Source organism: Thunnus maccoyii, chromosome 11 (genome assembly GCF_910596095.1).
Source record: "Thunnus maccoyii chromosome 11, fThuMac1.1, whole genome shotgun sequence".
NCBI classification, from domain to species: Eukaryota; Metazoa; Chordata; class Actinopteri; order Scombriformes; family Scombridae; genus Thunnus; species Thunnus maccoyii.
In genome coordinates, this window is record NC_056543.1 from 2,708,199 (window position 1) to 2,732,555 (window position 24,357).

General features: G+C 39.7%; 1 protein-coding gene across 1 annotated transcript; it reads left to right on the forward strand.

The window, feature by feature from the left end:
- Positions 1-2,031: 2,031 nt before the first annotated feature.
- Positions 2,032-4,189, forward strand: c1ql2 (complement component 1, q subcomponent-like 2). The gene is made up of 2 exons (XM_042426639.1): positions 2,032-2,853; positions 3,189-4,189. The coding sequence occupies exons 1-2, from the start codon at positions 2,272-2,274 to the stop codon at positions 3,366-3,368; spliced, it is 762 nt and encodes a 253-aa protein (XP_042282573.1). The 5' UTR covers positions 2,032-2,271; the 3' UTR covers positions 3,369-4,189.
- The last annotated feature ends 20,168 nt before the right edge of the window (positions 4,190-24,357 follow it).

The window sequence follows — 24,357 nt, forward strand, 5'->3', positions numbered from 1 at the left end:
ATCATCTGTCTGTGCTGAAAACCTTCACACATCACTGTTAAACAATAATGATGTTTCATGATGTGACGACGCTGTGGTTCAGGTCTGGTTAGGTTTAGAGATCATGGTTTGGGTTAAAATGATCACTTTGTTAAGGTTAGAGAAACATGTGGTGGGTTAAAGTTACTGTATCCTTAAAGTTAGACCACTTTCATCAGCATGGCTTCAAAAAACTGTCCTGACTGATGGCTGGAAAAAGGAGAGAAACAGCGTCTCCTGTTGGGTTATAGCCTCCATCCAGCCTCCTCCTCTGAATGAGAAAATCTGTCCACATATATATACACGTCATCAAAATCAACAAACGACATTGTTTAAAACAGATAAATAAAGTAGCAAATACAGTACAAAAAAAAATAAGTGGGATTTGGGCAACAAGTACTCCAAATTAAATGACCAAATAGGTCGTTTGACCATTTGACTCCAGAATGACCCATAAGAGCGTTTTCTAATCAGCAGTAATCAGCAGGACGACATCATTCATCTGTGCTTTATAAAACCCAGAATCCAAAAGCAGTGTGTAGTCGGGGTCACATTTCACATGTCTATGAGTTGTTAACAGCTCCACCAAATAGTGATTTTTCCCTCTAAACTTCTCACATGCTTTCATTTCAATAAATGTTCAAATGATCCAATATTTCACCAAAAATCAAAGATTAGAGAAAAAGTCCAAAAACTGAAAACAGATTTGTGTATCAGAACTTTGTTTTTTCTTCTTTCCTCTCCCATTAATCATCTCACCACCCCTCAGATTTATCTGCTGACCCTTTGGAGGGGCCCGACCCCTAGGTTGGGAACCACTGGACTAAACTAGCTAACTGTATATAAAGTAGTGTAAACTAGCTCCACCTCCAGCAGCTACAACAGTAACATGCTGCTCTAACACTGATGCTTCACTATTAATAATCTAATGATGTCATATATAATAATATATCAGTCAGAGGGACCAAACCACTACTTTTACTGCAATACTTTAACTACATCAAGCTCATAATACTTATGTACTTTTACTGCAATACTTTAACTACATCAAGCTCATAATACTTATGTACTTTTACTGCAGTACTTTAACTACATCAAGCTCATAATACTTATGTACTTTTACTTCATGTAGGACTTTTACTTGTAATGGAGTATTTTTACATTGCTGTGTTGGTACTTTTACTTAAGTAAAGGATCTGAATACTTCTTCCTCCGCTGGTCTAAAGTGAAGAACATTGCTGACACACCTTCTCATGTTAATTGTTCCTCACAAACAAGAAGAAATAATCGTCTCATGATCTTTGCCTATAAAGCTGTTAAAGCTTCCAAACTGATTCACATCTTGTCTCACAGAAACATGACCCAGTAACTACTTAAGCGTAGATATCTCATATATACGCACTAATCTGGGCAGAACTGGTTTCAGGTACTCTGCACCTGTTAGATTTAATTAGATTCTTTCATCCCTCATAAGGAGATTTTAAAGCTCTTGTAATTGTTTGTATTGATTCTTTGTTGATTGGCTTATTGTTTATTGAATGTTTGCTCTCTCTTCTCAGGTCTGTCTTGAGAAAGTGATCTCAATCTCAATCTCAATGTGAATTAAAGTTCAGTAACTGTACTTTTGAACAGCTCCATCTGAATTAATTTATTCAGCCCCTCCTCTCAAAGACACAGCCAGCATTTAGATGATTTTCTCTAAAGGAGATGAGATAAGAGAGGAAATGTCTCACAGTCTGCTAAAGTGTCAGTAATGCTTCCTGATCCTATTCCCTTGAAGCTATGCAGAGGGATTTATAATTCATACATAAAGATGGCATGATTATTGTTGCAGTCTTAATCCAAATTGCAACAGGCTTTGCCCTGAACTCGTTACGTCAGCGGTCTCGACTCTTCTCGCTTGTTGCAGACGAACAAAAACCGCTGGAAGCCTCTTTCTGCTCGGAGATCCGCCGCGTCCCCGCCATGCCAAAACGAATATTTCCCCTGTCAGCTGTGTGAAGCCGAGTGACACAGTCAACTAAACGCTGCAGGCTGAACCGGGCTGGAGGTTACAACGCGCTTGTTTCTCTCTCTCTTGTCCCCTTTATCCTGAGACTGAGCGGCTCTCTGTTGGTCCTCTCTCTTTCTGCTGGACTGTTAGCGCTCTCACCGCCTTCCACCATTACGTCCCAAAGTAAAACGGACTTTTTAGCGCTTGTTTCTCGGACTCTCCAGAGGAAGAGAATCGTCGCCGCTGTGGTTGGCATCGTCATGGTTTTGGCTCTCATCATCGCGATTCCTCTTCTGGTCCAAACTTCCAAGACCGATGCGCATTACGAGATGATGGGCACCTGCCGGATGATCTGTGACCCGTACAACCCCAAACCGAGCGCCACGGCTCTGGAGGTCATGCAGGACCTGAGCGCCATCCCTTCTCCCACTTTTGTTCAAGGGACTAGAGGTGAGCCGGGTCGGCCGGGGAAACCCGGGCCGAGGGGTCCGCCAGGCGAACCGGGCCCACCCGGTCCGAGAGGGCCTCCGGGGGATAGAGGAAGTTCAGGAAAGACGGGGCACCCCGGAGTATTGGGCACAGCGCGGACCGAGACCGGCGGAGAGCCGGGCTCTGCTGTTGGCGGGTCAAAGATCGCGTTTTATGTGGGTCTGAAAAACCCTCACGAGGGATATGAAGTGTTGAGGTTTGACGACATTATCACGAACCTGGGGAACCACTACGACCCCACAACCGGCAAGTTCACGTGCCAAGTGTCTGGGATTTACTACTTCACCTATCATGTGCTGATGCGCGGAGGAGACGGGACGAGCATGTGGGCAGACCTGTGCAAAAACGGACAGGTAAATATTCTCCCGGTGTGTTGTGTGCGTTAAACATAAATGAATTACGGTTCTTCCGTCGTGCGTGGATCAGCTCTCCAACGCGCGAGAGAGCCGCGGAGAGCAATTACGCACTCGAGATCATCCACTGTGGTGTCGATGTTGGTTCTTTATTTTTATCCAGTTTGGTCGGTAAATGTAGAAACACGCGCTTCATGGTGAGGTGGAGTTTATTGTTCGGTCTGTCCTGCTGTAAATAAAACATGTGGTTGTTCGCGGGGAGGGTGGATGTGGGTGTGGGTGGAGGGGTGGAGGGGTGATACTGCTGGGTCAAATCGCTCTCTGTTCATTTGCAGGTCCGAGCCAGCGCCATAGCGCAGGACGCCGACCAGAACTACGACTACGCCAGCAACAGCGTCGTCCTGCATCTGGACTCCGGGGACGAGATTTATGTGAAGCTGGACGGCGGGAAGGCGCACGGCGGAAATAACAACAAATACAGCACGTTTTCCGGTTTCCTTTTGTACCCGGACTAATGTGGGATACTCTCAGCACTCCATCCCAGAACTGCGATGACAGAAATAAACTCCAGTTTAATTTAAGCTACACAGTTAATCAGACCGACAAGAGGAAGATGCCACTTATAGCCTCATATTTAGTTTTAAAACCTAACTTTTCTTTTTAAATTATATGGATTATTATGGGTTTTTTTTACCCGCAAGGATGAAATGATTCCACTTATTTCCACAACAGCTTCACACGCTTTGCTGATTTTCTTTATCTCCACCATGGCGCGTTCAAGGACCCTCCTGAAACGGTTTGTTCAGCTTTGGAAATAAGTGAAATTATTACGATCACAAATTCAACTAATAATTCTGCAAAAAAATAACAGCCCCAGATTTGTTTTCCTCCATTGTTGTGAGAAAAATAAGAGACTCTGCTACAGATTAACCGCCTTCACATGATGGATTCACTGTCTATATTCGCAGTGCAGGTGTTGTTGCGTTTTCTCTTTGTGTATTTTGTGGAGTTGAGGTTATTAATGGACCTGTTCAGGGCTGTATTGAAGCTGAACTGAACACGCCTTGATGACCACCCTGTATACAGAGGACATTGCTGTGTGACGTGATGCTATTTTTTTTTTTTTTTTTTTTTGCTTGAAAGTGTGTCTCACGAAGATATATGCAGTCTATAAGCACTTATGTATATATTTATTCAAAAAGAAATAAAAATGAGTGGACCCATATAGGCTGTAGGCCACAAGTAACCAGTGTCCATCCAGTGTTGCAAAAATGTTTCTATATGTCTTCGTATTCCAGTATGATCAATAATTTCAATAAATTATATGTTTTCTATGCTGGTTTGGGATTTTGTGGAACTGAGGCCAAATCTTTCATGTGATCAGGAAAAATGTTACTGAACAGCAGGATGTAGGTTTGAGTTAATGTTACTAATTTATTCCAGTACTTGTACTTTATCAGAGTATTTCCATTTGATGCTACTTTATACTTCCACTCTACTACATTTAATACGTCCACTTCTCACATTTCAATAAATGTTCAAATGATCCAATATTTCAGCAAAAATCAAAGATTAGAGAAAAAGTCCAAAAACTGAAAACAGATTTGTGTATCAGAACTTTGTTTTTTCTTCTTTCCTCTCCCATTAATCATCTCACCACCCCTCAGATTTATCTGCTGACCCTTTGGAGGGGCCCGACCCCTAGGTTGGGAACCACTGGACTAAACTAGCTAACTGTATATAAAGTAGTGTAAACTAGCTCCACCTCCAGCAGCTACAACAGTAACATGCTGCTCTAACACTGATGCTTCACTATTAATAATCTAATGATGTCATATATAATAATATATCAGTCAGAGGGACCAAACCACTACTTTTACTGCAATACTTTAACTACATCAAGCTCATAATACTTATGTACTTTTACTGCAATACTTTAACTACATCAAGCTCATAATACTTATGTACTTTTACTGCAATACTTTAACTACATCAAGCTCATAATACTTATGTACTTTTACTGCAATACTTTAACTACATCAAGCTCATAATACTTATGTACTTTTACTGCAATACTTTAACTACATCAAGCTCATAATAATGTACTTTTACTGTAGTAGGATTCTTCATGCTTTTACTTGTAATGGAGTATTTCTACATTGCTGTTTTGGTACTTTTACTGCAGTAAAGGATCTGAATACTTCTTCCACCACTGAGAGACAATAAGACAGACAGAGCCTGTGTGTGTGTGTGTGTGTGTGTGTGTGTGTGTGTGTGTGTGTGTGAGTGTGTGTGTGTGTGATACAGATAGATGGCCTTCTCCTGGCCACACAGCTCTGCATGCATATCTTGTGGCCGACAGTGATCCATTCTCGTTCTGATAAATGTGGAGATGGCGTTTTGTCTCAGCGCCTCGTGCTTTATGAGTGTCCCATTAATTAAGTCAACAGCTCAGCACGTCACACTCCATTCAGGACCAACGTCCTCGTTAAACCGCCTGGACTTGGCGGCTGTGCAACACCGGCCGCATGTTAAGCGCGCACTTAAGATCCTTAAGGCATGGAGCGTCACATCCTGAGGGTAAACATGCGTTATTCATCCAGCCAGCTGTTACCTGGAGCTTCATGTTTGTGCAAGTTTGCAGAGGTTAATTAAATATTTTAATATCGTCCTCTCTTTTCACTCATCCTTGGATTGTCCGGCTGAGAAGTGCTGACTGTGAAAATGTCACTTTTACCTGCAGGGTTTTTCTCCTCCTGTACAGCTTTTTTATAAACTAGAGGGTTTTTAAAAGAGTCTTAATGTCATTTAATATTTAATGCAAATATGTTTTAATATACACTCTACCAGTAGTGTCCTCATATCCCAAAGTTTCCTCTCAGCAGTCTCAGAATTGATGTTTATTTTATGTGCATATCCACTTTATTCTTCTTCTCAGTCCTCTAGGTGATAATACTGTAGAATTACAACAATAAAGGTACCAAGCTCATATGTTTCACTGCTCTGAAGAATCACTTGCGTTCATCCAATCATTCCAGGTTTTTATCTGGAAAACTTTCACTGAGCAGGTTTACCTCAGCTGAATTAGAGGACCTGCTGCTAAAGACTCCACATTCTTTCTTTTAATGAAGCTACACTCGATGGCAGAACATGTAGAACATTATCTTTACCCCCCCCCCTGAGCCACAGCAGATGTGGAAATATGTAGCAATATCTATTGTATATGAGATGAGATGATTTATGTGTAGCAACATTGTTCAGTCTGTTGTGTGAAGTAAAGACCTCTGCAGCAGACTTCAGGACCATGGACAGAGGAAACTCCTGCTGCCTTCAAGTACTCCGCAGAAACTCAGACTTCTGAGTGTCTTGTGCATCAAAGAACTAAAAACAAAACAAAGTTCTGATACACAAATCTGGACTTTTTCTCTAATCTTTGATTTTTGCTGAAATATTGGATCATTTGAACATTTATTGAAATGAAAGCATGTGAGAAGTTTAGAGGGAAAAATCACTATTTGGTGGAGCTGTTAACAACTCATAGACATGTGAAATGTGACCCCGACTACACACTGCTTTTTGTAAGACGTCAAAAGCCAAAAAGGTTGGAAACCACTGGTTTCATCTTTACCAATGTGTTGTATTTTAAAAGCTTGTTATATTATCCATTGTGTCAAATCTTCATCTGAAAAGTAACTAAAGCTGTCAAATAAATGTAGTGGAGTAGAAAGTACAATATTTCCCTCTGAGATGTAGTGGAGTGGAAGCATAAAGTAGCATCACATGGAAATACTCAAGTAAAGTACAAGTACCTCAAAACTGTACTTCAGTACTTGAGTAAATGTACTCAGTTACTTTCCACCACTGGAAATTAATTTCTCTGCAGTTTTGTAGAGTTTTGCATTTGATTTTTTTTGTATTTTATAATTATGAGAGTGAAATCTCAGTTCCTCTCAGCTATGTCGTCTTTCTAGACAGTCATGGATGTGTTGAGAGAACTGGACATGGATTATATCAGTTGCTGTCAGTTGTTCTCAGTAGCCACTTGTTGTATTGCAGTAAAAAACATCCTGCCTGCATTTTCCCCAAAGACCCACCATTACAAGAGAAATTCTGTTAAACTGTTGTCAGGACACCTCCAACTGCAAATAACTTCACCTCTTTGTATCATCAATTTTTAATCCATGAAGGTTTTACATTTGTAAAACTTTCCCAAAGCCTTGAAGTTTGTGAAATCATCCGATTGTAAAGTCTGTAGGCTGAGCATGAACTCACCGGCGGGGCAGGCAGGAGGAACACTACTGAGCATGTGCAGTGAGCTGCAAAACCTGGAAGCTAGAAAACTTTTTAGGCTCATTCACCAGGTGAGTAATTCACATTCAGCTGAATAGGCGCCATCTTTGAGTCCAGTATCAAGTCAATATAATGCATCCATGTACTCGACAGCAACCCAGTCGCCAGAAGAAAACGTTGGCATTGAACGTTTCTGCAAACCACAGAATATATACATTTCAACACGTGTAATATGTATCATATCAACATTTCTACCCGTTGAATAATGATGTTTTATGGTGTGACAACGCTGTGGTTAAGGTCTGGTTAGGTTTAGACACAAAGACCACTTGGTTAGGGTTAGGGAAAGATCATGGTTTTGGTTCAAATAAAATAAAAATGAAATAAAAATGGCCAATGTCTCACTAAAAACACACGGTTTTGTCAGTTGAAACGGGAAGCAGGCGTTGGTTTCGAGGTGGTCTCGAACCGTGCTCTCTGATGGCTGACTTACTAACCAACCACTGACCCCTCCTCCTCCTAATAGAAAAGATCAGCTCATATAGATTAGGGTGTGAACTACATCACTTAACGTCAATATTAGGGTTAGGGGGTTAGGGTTAGGGTTAGGGTTAGGGTTATGGTAGGGTTAGGGTTAGGGTTAGGATTAGGGTTAGGGTTAGGGGCATGTGAACTATGTCAATTTACATCAATATTAGGGTTAGGGGTTAGGGTTTAGGGTAGGGTTAGGGTTAGGGGCATGTGAACTATGTCAATTTACATCAATATTAGGGTTAGGGGTTAGGGTTTAGGGTAGGGTTAGGGTTATGGTAGGGTTAGGGGTTAGGGGTTAGGGTTAGGGGGTTAGGGTAGGGTTTAGGGGTTAGGGGGTTAGGGGGTTAGGGTTAGGGGCATGTGAACTACGTCACTATAGAAATGTTGAGCTGATGCGTATTTTGGAAATGTTCATATGATACGTATTTCACATGTTGAAACGTTTCTGTGGTGTGCAGACACGTAAACTGCCAATATTTTATTCTGGCGACCAGGCTGTTGACAGATAACCCGAGTGGAACCAGAACTTCTGGGCTCTGTTACAGAAGTAAGAAAACCTCATTCAAAACAAGACTTCTGTAACTACATTATGAAGTAAAAATCCAGCCTCAGAACCTTTCTCAACAGATTGTCTCATGAATTGCTTCATATGTTCAGATAAGGACGAGAGTTTTTTTAAAAATAATTTGATATTAATGTTTTTAGTTGTCTTTAACAAACACTATTTCCCACAATCCCTAGAAGTTCACAGGCTAAACGGCATCAGAAGGTTGTTAATTAACCAGTATGTGTTACTACAAAATACAGTGTAAGTAATGAGTAACTGTAAGGATGGACGAGAATCAGAGGACTTTATGATGAGTAGCTATGATGGAACAGAGACACACAACACTGCTGTAGATTTTGTCTGCATATACTGAAAAGTAAACCAGACAGTAACAAGTTGGGACTCCAGTACTTCTTGAAGTAAGTTGAAGCTGCAATATAAATCCAGCCACTAAACGATAGAACAGATGTTCTTTGTTTTCTCTTTCACACAGGAACAAACATGATTTCTGTGACTCTCACTAAGCATTTTAACCTTTCACAAGTTCACACAAGCATTTATACATATTCATAGATGAATTTCCCTTACAGATCAAATGTGGTCTGTCTATGTGTGGGCACATTTCTTGAAGTAAGTGTGGAATATGTAGATCACAGCCTTCTTCCTGCAGGTAATAGGCTCTGTATCAGCTCTACTCGTGTATCTGGTATGAAATCTTCTCTCAAGTCTCTGGCCTTCTAAACTCCAACTCCACAACCTGACCTGTGAATAAAGTCAAAATAAAATTACATTCATGCAGATGCTTTAAAGCATTTCTGACCATAGAAGAAAACTTGATCTGTGGGAGGGCAGAGTTCAGGTTTTTAAATTGAATCAAAATAATTTACCATCCTACACAGAAAGTCAGAGCTCACTGTGTCATTTTATAAAAATGATAATAAACGTTATTTGTACAGCACTTTATGACTATTTAATACCTTTAATACAGGGTGTCTGATATCTATAAGAAATAAAAGAGGCTACTGTATATGTGCCCATGGTCTCAAATGTTCACTTGAAACAGGCTCCACAGATTTAGTGTTGCACTCCTAAAACATTGTCGGACTCACGATGAACTGTTTTTTAAAAAATGATCAAAATCAATCCCTCCGAACTGGATTTATGGAGCTGCCAGCCTCCAGCGGGCTGCAAAGGTCTAGTAACTTCACTTCTTTGTAACTCCACGCACCCAGATTTCTTTCATTTATGTGTCAGGAATACAGGGTTATAAAAGGTTTTTTTTTTAAAATGAACATGTCCATAATAAGGGCAGTTCTATTCTTTTGGGGAAATCATAAATCTGAGATATGGGAGTCCTGTGAGGTAAGATGGACGGCCAGCATGGTGAGCCTGTGGAAATGCCTGCTGGGTTTACCAACCAGGGTCACTGGTGAAATATTTTATTGGGATTTATCTGTTGGAGGTGAATGGGCATTTGAAATATTTGATTTACTGGAGGAGTGTGGACAGTTATTTCCAAAAAGTAAATGTGGAGGTGTTGGTTGGAGGTTTAACCAGGTCTGGGCTAAACGTACACAAACATAAGCAGAAGAAATCTGACAAAAGCCAAAACTTATTATTTATTTAAGAAAGACTATAAATGTGAAAAATATGTTAAAGGTATAATATGTAATTATTCCACATTAAAATGTGTAAAAACAACTAGACCTATGTTATATATGTTGTTGAGTTGTGTACTTACATTATCCCAAATGTTTCCAACAATGTTCAAACTCAGAGAAATCTGTAATTTAATCAAAGTAACGGACCGTTTCATTTGGTCGCCTGTCGATGGCGTCATACCTCCTCTACCAAAGAGTAAACACACACAAGATGCATACGGCGGCGCTGTGTTTGTCCGCTACAATGGCGTCTACCAAAGAGTAACTTACACACATACAAGATAATACATCGGCGTTGTGGTTGTTCCACATTTTCATGATAAATTTAGGTGGTTTTTAACTATATCTTTTAGCCGGAAGAAGGATTTTAGTCATTGGACGTCTGGATCTTAAGTTATCAGAGAAATAAACTGGGCAAACGTTAGCAGCAGCTCAGCTAACAGCCCCTCCAGGAAGTCCGCTGGTCACCAAACATCGTCGGAGAAATATTGATTTTTTAGGTGAAACAGCTTTAATTAGTATTTTTAACGATTTTAATGTGAGTGTACATTTGTTTTTGGAGAGGAGGAGACCTCTGCAGATAATTCGGCTCCCAGTAAAAACATCCCGAATGATTCACACTGGGGTAATCCGAACCCGGTGAAGCTGGTTATTTAACGACAAAGACAACAACTCCCATGATCCCTTGCTACTTCACACCGTCATCACACTCCGTCTTTTGTTATTGTTTTGATTGAGACCCCTAGCGGCTGAAATTACATATTGTGCGTTTAAGGATAATTTCCCTAAAAGTCAGGGTTCACTGCGTGCACAGATAAGATGGTATATTTCCACTACATATTGAAACTGGAAGATATAGAGGTGTGATTGAAGATGAAAGAATCTGAATATTGTGAGCTGAATAAGGTGGAAAACGAAATCCATTTCATTCTCTACATGATTTACAACAAATATAGTTCATGTTCCAGATTTAAATCTGATAGGAAATGAGAATGGAGCTTTAATTGAATACTTTTTCATGCTTATACCATATATATTTAAGTTTGGGTAAACAGTCTTCTCAGTCAGAGTCACTGCTGGAATGGTCTGCCGATTTAATTAAGTGAGAGCTTTAATTACCTATTAAACATAAACTGAAGATACGACTTAAAGCAAAACAAACTCACAATCATGAGTAATCATCTCCGACACTGCCGTTACATACGCTTATTGTTTTTATATATCTCTGTAATGTATTTATGTATTGTATTGAATTGTATTGTATTGTAATGATGACATTAACCTGCCCAGAGACTGCGGATGAAAACTAGCTCATTAACTCCAACATATTTACATTGATGTGGAAACTGAAATGTCGATTTATGTGCACTGTTCCTGGTTAATAAATAAATAATAAATGAATAAATACACATGTGATGTATGTGTGTATATGTATCTATGGGCATGTATGTTAATGGAGTGGACAAGATATTAAGAACATCAATATAATGCACCCCAGTGCACCACCACCCACTACGACCTCAATAATAAACATAAAGTAGAATTATCACCTTTCTGACAATGTCAACAAAAACTGAAAATGTATAAACTTTGTAAATGTAGAATTTAAGCAGATCTGTTGTATTGGATTGCATTAGATTGCACAGGTAGGTAGAGGTAGAGCGTATATAGTGAAAATAAAATGGGACCCAGTATCGACCCCTGAGGGACTCCACAATTTACTAAAGAGTGAGGGGAGACACGGTCACCAATAGAAACAAAAAATGTCCGATTTGTCAAATAGGAACAAAACCACTTCAAAGCCGTCCCAGATATACCAACCAGGTGCTGCAGCCTCTCAGTCAGAAGTTTGTGGTCAACTGTATCAAAAGCTGCACTTAAGTCTAGCAGAACAAGACTGGAACATTCACCAGTATCAGCCGTAATCTTGAAATGACAAGAATATTTTTTGTCGTATGCAATTATAATGACAACAACGTTGAACTGAATCACCCCTCTTCTTAACCGCACCCCAACACTCCTCTTGAGGTCTCAGGGTGTTGCCAGGCTTGGTGGGATATACGATCCATCCATCGCAACCAACCATGAAAAGACCAAAACCAACAAGGTGTCTCTCAATACTTTCTGACTTTCTTACTCTGATCTGTTGCACTCAGCCATTGATTCCTACTGATGTAAATCTTTAAAAACACCTCACAAATGTAGTTTTTAACAAACAAATAGGAGGAAACAGTGCATTTTTGGGGACTATTTTCAGCAGCGGATTAATCCACATTTCCACCAAAAAAAAAGTAGTTTTGCTTGCTTTTTTTCCACAATCTTCATTCTTTCAGTTTCTGCAGTGTTGGAGTGCATACTGACTGGCTTCATCAGCTTTTGTTTGTTAATTTGCATCACACCAGGGTGTGAAGGGAATAAACACTGACTGTGCTAAGTAGATGGATAGATATGTTGGTATTTTTGTGCTGGCAAGTAAGAGAAATAACACCTCTTATTATCTCTAGATTTCAGATTTTAACGGTGCATTTTCAAAGAATCAGCCCACAGATTCATATAAAAAAAAAACAGATTTAATAAGAGAAATGTTTCCTCTTTAAAAAAGGCGCTTCACTCTTTGAGTTAAGTGCTTTTCACAGAATCTACAAATCAGACCTCTGAATCAAAAGGTAAATCCTCTGTGAGCCATCGAGGCAGAAATCTCCATCTCTGTCGGCAGCTGTCAGACTTCATCAGACACGCTGCTTTGCTGTCACCCTCTCTTCTCCCCACAAGACTCTCTGCTAAATGAAAGGCAACAGGTTTTTATGGCGATACATAAAAAAACGTGCCAACAGTGGGACACCACAGCGGCTGAGATAAAACACTCTATTTGTTGCTTTCCTGCCTCTCTCATTTCGCCTGCTTTCAGAGGGGGCCCCGGGCAGGCAGGTGCATGCTTTATGTGCCTGATTGACACCTGAGCCAGGGGTCTGACACAGATGCTAGATTCCCTCTGCACCAGCACTAATAAAACAACAAGACGCTCTCTGTCACTTCCAGAAACAAACAGGGGAGCCGGACGCTGCTGATGGCGAGCGTTGGGCATCGCACACTAACTTTTTCTGACAAGAGGCAACGGTTTTTAAAATAGGTTTGTCTCTCGGAAAGCAAACAGAGGGACCATAAGGTGAAAAGAGCACTTAGGGGAAACATTTCACTATCAAGAAAACCAATATGCTCTGAGAGGAGGGAAAAGGACTCGAGCGGCGCATTACTACGAGAATATTGTGGAGTTTGTTTTTATTTTTGTCTCTCTGAATCTCTTCACGGAGGAGGCCCGGGAACAGGAGGCCGTGCTAATCAGCAGTAGCACACAGACCGAGCCGGTTTGCTCAGTGTCACTGAGATGACTAACCAATGAATTACTGGCCAGGAGTGACCCTCCTGCCCCACTTGCTGCAACGCATATGCCAATTCCTATCGGCCTGCGTCAGGAGGGGTGGGGGCGAGGGTCTTCTGTGACAATAAGCTTCATCTATCTGCAGCCGGATGAGCTGCCGTGACGTAAAAAGCAACAGGACCGAAGCCTGTGGTACCTAATGGAGGTAATGAATGTAAGGGAGGCAGAGGGAGAGGTCCAGGATTTATACACTTCCTCTCCACCCTTTTGGCTTCTGATTTTTTTCTCAAAGAACACAGAACATGTGAGTTACAGAGCAGTAAGAACACAAAGGTTTGCTGTACTCATGATGGTCTGTACTCGGGTCAGCCTTTGATCAGTCAACAAAACTCTTCCCAAGAAAAACTCTCAGAATCAGTTGTTCTTGTAAGCATTCCCAAATAACATCCATATTGAAGTGATAGAAGTCCTCCAGTGTCTGTAGTAATTATGACGGCAGCAAAGGAGGGAATCAGGTGACGTTATTATAGAGCAGCAAAGTCCACGGAGGAGGTCGAGGTGGATGATCGGTCAACAAAACATCAGACTTTAACAGGAAACAACAAACAAAAAAACCAAACAGGAAATGAAAGGGACAAATGTTTTTCCCAATATCACTCTATCATCACCGAGACTCTTGTTGAACTTATTTGAAATTGTCTCACGCCACTTGACTGAACTCCAACAAGTCCTCCAAAAAACAACCAAATATGTGGTTTGATCATGTGACTCCAGAACGACACATAGGAGCGTTTTCTAATCAGCAGTAATCAGCAGGACGACATCATCTGTCTGTTACACTTCACTGTTAAACTATAATGATTTTTTATGTTCAGGTCTGGTTAAGTTTAGGTAAAGATTATGGTTTGGATTAAAACGATCATTTTGTTAAGGTTATAGAAACATGTGATGGGTTAAAGTTACTACGTTCTTAAAGGACGGGTTCACGATTTTTCCAAACTGTCTTAAAACAACAGTCAGGAGCCCAAATGAACATTGAAGCTGTTTTTCTTGTTGTAATCATTCCTCCTGTTCATACTGACCATTAGAAGATCCCTTCATAATGACCTTACAATGGAAGTGATGGAGGACAAAATCCACAGTCCTTCTTCTGTGCAAAAAATGTATTTCAAAGTTTATCTGAAGCTAATATGAAGCTTCAGCGTCCAAATGAGTCAAATCAAGTAGATATCTTTCAACGTTACAGTCTTTTTAGTGCCAAAGTTCCTCTTTTTGTTACTATACTTCCACCTGCAGCTCAACAGGGAAACACTGTCCGAGAAAAAACACAAAGACTGTTAACGTGGCAGCGACGAAAACCTCTTTCAATGTTCATATGAGCGCCTGACTGTTGTTTTAAGACTTTAAGACTTTAAAAAACCTACCCTTTAAGGTTAGACGACCTCCGTTGTCATGGCTACAATAATAATAATCACAGGGTTAAGGTTAGGGGACAATCGTAGTTACGGTTTTTAAAAATCTGTCCTCGCAGTTGGAAACAGGAAACAAACAGAAGTCCACTGTTGCGTTAATGCATCTTTGTTATAATTACTACAGCTGCTGGATGACATCTGTCACTCAAATGTAAGAGGGAAATAATTTTAAATATGGTCTTATCAGAGATATATATATGTGGATATAGCACAGGTTTAAACAACTCTTGTACAATAAACATACAATTTCAAGGAGGTGTCTGATTTTTTCCATCAACTCTGCCCAGTAAGGTAAGTTATTTATTAACCATTGATTAACACTTCTAAGCCCTTCAGACAACCCTGTCTCCTAGAAATTGCATTCATATACAACTAAAATGCAACAGCAGATATGTTTTGCAGGAAACGTAATGTTAACGATAAATACGTTTTCTCTCAATATATTGAAAAAATGTTGATACTGAACATATGAATGAAATGTTCACAGACAACGTAGGTTTTTTTCTTCCCACTCAAATATCTGACTATAGCAATATTAAACTTGTTTGGTAGTTTTCAGACTCTTTGTTCACATCAGTGCAGGATTGTGGTTTTTGGTTTAATACAAACTAAAGTTTGCAGTGACTTGAAGCAACCTCCGACTCCCGACTTCAGAGCGATATATAAATGTTGTGCTCCATTCATTAGAAATAAAAGTTACCTGCAAACATAATCCAGCCAGAGATTCCATTTGCCAAAGCAACATAAACAATTTAGTCGCATATATATATATAAACGTCTGTCCTAGGAGACACGGTTGTATCAGAAATGTTGGTACATTTTTCCCTCGTGAAGACTTTTACCTCCTCAGGACTCCAAACACGTCTTATGAAACAATCTGGGAAGAGAACATCACTCACAGCTCCCAGACATACAGTATGCAACCTATTATGATGGGCTTCTAGCAGGTATTGATTGGCTATAAAAGGTTTACAAGGCAAAAAAAAAAAAAAAAGGTTGGAACCAGTGAGACAAAGAAAAAATGCTGCATTTTTCCTCACTGTCAACAAATCCCATGAAATTGATCTACAGATAAGTTTTGTGATATGTTAAATGATGTTAATTCCTGCTCCGTCCCTGCACATAGTCATGTTTTCTATTGTTAATATAAAAATACTGATTAGTGCAGCTGTAAGCAGGTATCGGCAGAACTGTCTTTAATGCCTCCAACACTCAGAAAGAATCCTTGTCGACACACATCAGCTCCCTTCACTCCTCTTAGTGCTCGATCCCAGTGGTGCCAAACCCACAAAACCGGCTAATAACACCAGAGGGAATCTCTTCTTTACCTTCCGCTGAGTCTTATAGTTTTGTTTTACCTTGTCTGACCTTGAGAAGTAACCGTCTCTTTCCATTTTTGTGCGTCATCCTAAAACAGAACAGAAATCAGCTCTAGTGGATCTGTCAGAGAGCTGATAAATAATGGAAAGAGTAAGAATGGGCTCTGGGGGGAGGGGGGGGGGGGGGTAGTTTAGGCAGGTGTATAGCTTTAACAGAACCAGTTTAAATGTAAAAATGTCTGAGAAGACGTGATTGAAAGTGCAGGCGTGTGTGTTTGCGTACGTGCATGTGTGTGAAGGAGAAAGGATTTATGGGAGGATTTGTGGATTTCTGTCTGTTTGATAAATTAGACCACATGACATTAGTCTCTCTTCTTCTCAACAGCTTCATATACGTTTGTCACATTAAAAAAAAAAAAAAACCACACACACACACACACACACAGCTTGTTTCCCGCTCTTAGCAATTAGCATAGCATCGCGTGTGATCGGCGTGTCAGCGTGGGTCGCCGCCGGAGACGCTTCGTGACTGTATCAGAGGACTCCGCGTGTGGAAGAGGTCTGTCATCCTGGAGTTTCCCCAAGGCTCATCTCCAGGAACATTAAAATTCATTACCAGTGATTAGCATATTAAATCTCTGTGAAACGCCATCGCTTTTCTTGTTGTCATGACGCCACATTTTACTCGCCGGCTGCACGTCAAAGTCAAACGCAGATGACTCAGGCTTTTTGTTGTTGTGTTGTGTCTGTCTGACTACTTTCTCTGACAATTTGGCAGGAAAAAGTGGATGTTTCGTGAGAGAGGAGATGGTGATAGCAGTGTGTTGCTGTTAGAGCGGATAAAGGCATTTTGTCCCCAAAGCGCTGCAGCTGAGCCCACAACGGCCGTCTGTAGGCCTCAGGACGAGTTTATATTTAAACACCTCAGATGTTTGTACCAACTGACACTACACCAGTGTCACCCTCACTCTTTTACCCTCACTTACCCCTCCCTCTCATCTTTTACAGAATAATTTCATTGATCTAAATCCACTCAGGTATGAAAATGTTATGTCTTCTTGTCTGTGTGATTAAAGACTCACTTAATTAGACTCTGGTGTATTGTCACATCACCTCATTATCAAGAAATGATATATCAACACCACCTGGCATCGAGACACCCTCCAGAAATTACAAAGCAGAAGATAATTAAATATCATCATACTGGTCAAACTGTGTGGTTGAAACCAAACAACAACTTCCTCTATATGCAAATATATGATATACAGTATATTCAGATAAATATTGTATGAATAATATTTTATAATATATTACAAGTAGAAGTCCTGCCTTCACAATTTTTTTATTTATTATTTATTTATTTTATTATCTTAACTACTCATCTTTGATTGTTGTCTTATTCAATTAAGCTTTTTTGCTTTTTTAATTGCTTTGGTGTTCATTAATCTCCAAATCCATTTTTAACTTACATTTTGTCAATCACTTGTAAAGCACTTTGAATTGCATTTTATTTGTTTGAAAGGTGCTATATAAATAAAGATTGATTGATTTAAAATCCTACTTAAGTATAGAAGTATTTGCAGCTAAATATACTAGTTGTTTAACAAGTTCAACACATCGATTTAAAAGGTGATGATGTGTCAGTGTTGTGATCGCTATGTGTTTCTGCTGAAAACTAGTGGACAAAATATCAGTTTTAATATCAGATTTAATTGAACGAACCATTTGGATCATTTGGATATATTATAATTAATAAGAATTAAACTAAAAACATAAACCTCTTGTGTTGTTAGCGACAGTTTGATTGTAGTGTCTAAACTCATACTGCCTCCAAGTGCCAGGACCTAGCTAAACTAAGCTAAGCTAACATAAGCTAAGGGTGGAGAATTAGCGTGTTTAGCGGGGCTGGACCGGGAGACAGAGCCCAAGCAGCAACTTCTGGGGCTGTAAAATGAAGCCAATGCGGAAGTGCCAAAAACTGCAGTTCCTTGAACGACCACTTGAGGCTCCAAAAGCGAGTCAATCCCCATAGACCCCCATGTTAAAATGCCCAACTTTACAGCAGAAATAAACATGTTTACAGCCTGGTACAAAAAACGATATGGTCTCTGTAGCTAAGATGGCGGAAACCAACAGGTGACGTCACGGTAACTACGTCCATATTTTCATACAGTCTATGGTCTAAACTCATTCTGCCTCCAAAACCAAAACATGATATATAAATTAAAAAACATTATGTTCCAGTATTTTTTAACTCCTACTGCTCCGAACTACTCAGGATGAAAATGTAACGGTGCCGTTAATTCACTGACAAACACAAAATCACCAAATACAACAAGCTCATCTTTAACAGCAGAGTAGCTGATTGTTTAACCTTAGCTTACAGTTAGATCCTACTTTATCTTTTTCCTGCAGCTCGCTAATGTTAGCTACAAACGTCTTTATAAAAGACTGAAAATACATTTATGTCTAAACATTTAACTCTTTGTGTGGCTTCCTTGGATTTTATATTTCACATATTCAGATTTTTTAAACAGAAGATACTTTTAACTTCTCATTATGAACAAAAAGGAGTTGAATTAACTGTTAAAGAAGCAGCCTATATATATATATTGTGGCCAAAAAGGAAGTGTCTGTCACATCCTGCCTGGACTTTGTTTGTTTTTTTGGACTCTTTGTGTCTTTGTGTTCTTTTGGTTTCCTGTTTTGACCTTCTGTTCAGTCCTTTTGGTCATTTGATTTCGCTCTTTCATGTTATTTGAGTTGTTTCTTGGAAAGACTGTTAGGTTATTGGTTAGCTAGTTCTGTGTTCCTAGATTCATTTATCCAGAGACCTCAGCCTTTCTCCCCGTCATGTTAAAGAGGGTTGAGTTGAGTTGGATCCTCTGTTCTGTCCTGTCGTGTTCACGCAGTTTCCTGTTCTGTCAGTTTTTGTCTTGATGCTCACTTCAGCCCTGCTCTCCGGTCTCTGCATTTGGGTCCACTCATCCCTGCTACTCCATGACAGTGACACACCTCATGTATGGAAACCCTACTCTCTTTTGACCTGGGGTGTCCAGATGTGAGGTCTGCAGTTGGACCCAACAAAGGAATAAGAACATCAGGAAGGACGCAGTGAGTTGGTGGTGGACCAGGACGCTGTCTGTGGACGAGAAAATCATTTCTGCTGTTGCAGGAATTCTGCTTTTCTATGAACCTTCCCGACCGGACTATAAGGACAAAATAAACACAGCTTTGTAGAGACCAATTTCATGTCTTCAAACTTATCTTAAGTGAATTCCAAGCTGGCTGTCAGCCAGCAGTGGAAGACGTATTCAGATCCTTTATATAAGTAAAAATACCAATACAACAATGTAAAAATACTCCATTACAAGTAAAAGTCCTGCATGAAAAATCGTACATAAGTATTGCAGTAAAAGTACATAAGTATTATGAGCTTGATGTAGTTAAAGTATTGCAGTAAAAGGAGTCTTCTGATTGGTTATTTTAGTAGTCCCTTACTAACCAATCAGATGCATTTATGGCCCAACTGGTCGGCATTTGAAAAAGTTCGATCCCACTGAGGTGAAGCACGTCAGCAGTACTTCACAGCCTCTGAAGAAAGTAACTTTTATAACAGCATTGAAAGCGTTATATATCTAATAGCACAATGAGTTTAGACACAGGACTATTTTAAAAGTCATCGACCTTTACAAAGGTCAGCAGGTCTGAAGAGATTTAATCTGAGCAAGTCGGTTTATATGATGAAAATTAAGTTTTGACATAAAAAAACAATGTATTGGCAGAGTATAAAAAGCTGATATTTGTCCAAAGGTCCTGGAACTTCAGGCTGATGGAAATCTGTCGGAAATTGAGTCTTTGGATAGTGAGGATGAGGATGAGGATGAAGCTGCAACCTTTACAGCCAGGATTTGGATAAAACGAGCATATGACAGTTCTGTTACTTATGTTTCGTTAATTAATCACTGTTCAAATATTGCATCTCTTCCAATTCTTTTTAAGAGAATTTCTTTTTGTTTGAGTCTCATTTCTACGTGTAATATGAGTAAGACAAAGAAAGACAGAAATCATTGTTTCTCATGGCTGGAAATCATTCAGGTGTGAAGGGGTTAAAATACAGCTGAACAATAAATAAACTGGGGCGACTCTCCATGTGTGAAATAAGAAAAACTAGCTTGTCATTTATGTAACTCTGCAACCACCTCGAATGTCAACGTGAATTTGCATTTATTTCATTATGTGATGTGATAGTATTTGACCTTTTCCTTGCTTTTCATCTCGTCATCAGCTCTGCCTCAAACATACTGACGGAGGAGATTATCAACCCCCCCCTCCCCCTCCCCCAAATAAAATAACAGAAATGATGTCCACACTGTCCTTATGTCAGCTGCCGTCTCCTTTCCTCTCTGCTTGCTGGTCACATTTGACCGATTAAACTTGGTTTTCCCTGCCAGTCCTGCATGCCAACACTTCCTGAGGTGGGGGGCAGCATGCTGATGATTTCAGCTGCTGCCGGGCTTACATTCTTAAACAGAACGGCGTCAATTAGCAGCCTAGCGTGACTGCAGGGGCGCAAACCTGAGATCCACACTGTCGCTGAGTTCAACAGGTTCACATAGTTCTGCTGCAGGTAGTAAAACACTCGTCTGTATCACATAAGACTCACAGAAAGTAACTTTTATAATTGCTTTTGAGATGATATTCCAGTTGAACCTGTTACAAAATTTAAGAAGAGAAGAGAAGAGAAGAGAAGAGAAGAGAAGAGAAGAGAAGAGAAGAGAAGAGAAGCACCAGAAAGACAGAAGAAACACGTTTTATACCAGTCTTATGTCTGTCTGTCAGATATGAAGCTAGAGCCAGCAACTGGTTAGCATATAGCTTAGCATAAAGACTGGAAACAGCTAGCCTGGCTCTGTACGAGCTTAAAAAAAGAATTTAAAAAACTCAATAATCAACACGTTATATCTGATGTGTTTAATCTGTACATAAACCAGCGTATAAAAACGACAATTTGTGGTTTTACACGGTTGTCTTGGGGTCCCCGCTGGTTGCCTGGCAACCACAGTATCTATCTCATCATCTAACTCTCGGCAAGAAGCAAAGCAAGTAAAGCTATATTTATACAGCACATTTCATCACAGGTGGAAACACAAAGTGTTTCACACAGCACCATGATATAAATGATGCACAAAGTAAAACTTCAGATAAAAGTAAACACAGTTAAAACAAAGAAATAAATAAATATTGTGAGTTAAAAACCATTAAAAAGTGAAAATAAGTAAAATACTTTAAAAAAAAAAACTAAGACCAGAAACCTAATCGAAAATATAAAATATATGTATAACAACCTCTCTTGGTTGAGGCTGTACTATCTATCTCTATCTATCTTGAAAGTGTCTATTTTTAGGGACCGAGCCCAAAAGGCAGAGGACTTCTGTAAAACAGTACTGCTGTTTTTCGTGTGTTTGTTTGTTTCTTTTTCTTTCTTTCTTTCTTTCTTTCTTTATTATTACGCCACTTAAACCCTAAATTTGACTCCCTGAACATGCTCAAAAACTCAACAAATTTGGCACGCACATCAGGTCTGGTGAAAAATTTGATAAAATGTAAAAATTAAACCCCAAAGTGCCAAAATACTCTCTAGCGCCACCTATGTATCTAAAATGGCCGCCACGGCCTGCAGGAATGTCGTAGAGAGATCAAACCAAAACTCAATTATTCATCTCATTGAGACCTACAAATCATACACTGCCCCTGACCTAAATCCAACAGGAAGTCCACAATCAGACTTTCAAAATAAGACTTTGCTCCAATTTTGGACTCCAAACAAACGCTATCTCCTCTGAGGGTGTTAATGGTATCAGCTTCAAACTTAAATAGGTGACTTATGACACTGTGCTGAAAAAAACTGTTAAAAACTTTGCAATACTTCGAACGGTCGAACTGTCCAGCTGCAGTTACTTATTGTCTCTACACACCTGACAGTACACATGTCAATCAAACTTTCAAAATAAAAGCACACCACACTTGTAAGAAATATCCCTCATTTTTAAAAAGCAAAATGATCTGATCCCGACAGGCCAGAGTGCGAGGTCCCGACCAACGCTGCTTGCAGCTTTATTTTTTTATTGTTTTATGATATTCCTGTACATTTTTTAAAATGTTTGTTTATTGCAGCGTTTGTTGGTCCTGCGGTGAGATTTTTCTGTTTTTTATTGTCTTTCTGTTGTTGTTGATGCTGTTAATGGGTGTGTATGTGACTGGTTCACAATGTTTCTATTGTGTCCTATACCAGCAGTCAGGTGTCCATATGAATATTGAAACATATTTTTCTTGCTGTAATCATTCCTCCTGTTCATACTGGCTATTAAAAGATCCCCTTCAAATGTGATGTGAAGCTTCTATTCAGCTTCAGCAGTCTGAGTTAGTCATATCAAGTGGATATCTGACACATTTACAGTCTTTTTAGCATCAAATTCCCTCTTTGTGTTTCCTCACAAAGGGCACTACCCGCACTGTTAGATGGACAGGTGTATTCTGGGAGCTGTAGTGCAAAAAAAGACGGTTGACGACTCAGTTGAAGTACTTTTCTGCTGCAGAGTTGTGAGCTTATTTTTAGTTTGTCATGACGGCAAATAACAGAATCACTTCTACTCCGGGGAGCGCTCACTGATTCATGTTCATTCACAGATTACTTTTGCAGCTGCGCTCCTCTTGTGATTCCTCTATCATTTGTCTGTTTGTTGGCTGCATCTCGCAATAAAAAAACAGTTTCTTTAACAATCAAAATGACATCTTCCCATGTGTACGCCCCGCTATGATGAACCTCTCTCAAGCCATAAACGATGATGTAAGCCTTCAACTGAGGTGGAAATATATTGTAGATAAACAAGTCAGATCTCAACACTCCTTTGCATGTGCAAGAAGTGAGAGTGGCAGAATAAAAGGAGAGAAAAACACTCAACCTTCTTGTCCTGAATACATATTTAGATGCCTCGGTCGTCTAAAAATAAACACAGCTTCTTAAGAGAATCCCTCTGTCAATATTACCTAATAGGCGCTGTCATTTCCATGACATGAGAGCTTAGACATCATTCTCTCTTTGTCTAAACAAAGACAGGACTTAAGCCTCTTAGCATGTTTGGAGAAACAGTATGGAATTTTATTATTAGATGACATCCTGTACAGATTCTGATTGAAGAGAATAATAATCTGTCTGCAGTCCATCCTTGCTCCTAATCTTTCTCCCCCCTCATCATCCCTCACGCCTGAGCTGCTTCTGCATTCTCAGTTTGACTCCAGGGTCTCTCAAGTTAAGGTCAAAGGTCAGCTGACCTGTATATTTTTTTTTTTTTTTTTTTTTATCTCATGCATGCTAATGAGTCCCCTCTCAATCTGTTTTACTCTTTCTCTTCTGTTTCTCTGGTGTCTTACTGTCTGGCTGCAGTGAAATTAAAAAGTTTAAATATTCCCTCCAGACATGTTTTAAGACATTAAAAAAAAAAAAATCAGCTTTGAGTAATAAGTTGTCTGATATTGTTTATCCACACAAAAGAGAGAAGAGAACAACGTCCGACTGAAGGAACGAGGAGGAAAAGGACTTTAACCGTGTAAATATTCCCATTTTTAGCAGACACTTGACTTCCTTTACAACCAGTGATGGTGGTTAATAAAAGCAATGTATCTAATGCATAATTAACGCCAGGCTGGCACAGGCTTAGCACAACTGAAAAGTTCTAATTAATGCTCGTTTCCATCTACTACTGTTGCATGAATATTAGGAGATAAACAGCTGGTGGAGCTAATTCTCCAGTTGGTGCCGTTAAAACTGTTGCAGAAGAAGAGGACACAACGAGACGATGTCATGTCAGGTCAAACGATGGAAAACGTGATGGAAATATGACATTTCTGTTAGTTTCATGTATTAAATGTGAGGAAGGTTACAGTCTCCTCATCATCTAGGGTCTCATTTATAACCGTTGCGTATGCAGAAAACAGGACCTGAAAGATGCGAACGCCACTTCCTGCGCAAAAGTTGTAATCTATATAAAAAACAAACTTGACGGGAGAACGTGCTTCCATGCGTATGAACATTTTGGAGACGGGAAATCGGCGGCGCAGATGTTGAGGTTGGGAACTGAAGGCAGATTGTATAATGATTCCTCTCACACATTTAATTTCACTTAATATCAAATGTTAATTATAGATTTAAATTATCATAAAACATTCAAACCAACAGTGTTACTTGTACTTGTGCTTGTAGTGAGCCATAACTATTCCATACCATCACATCCCTGAACCC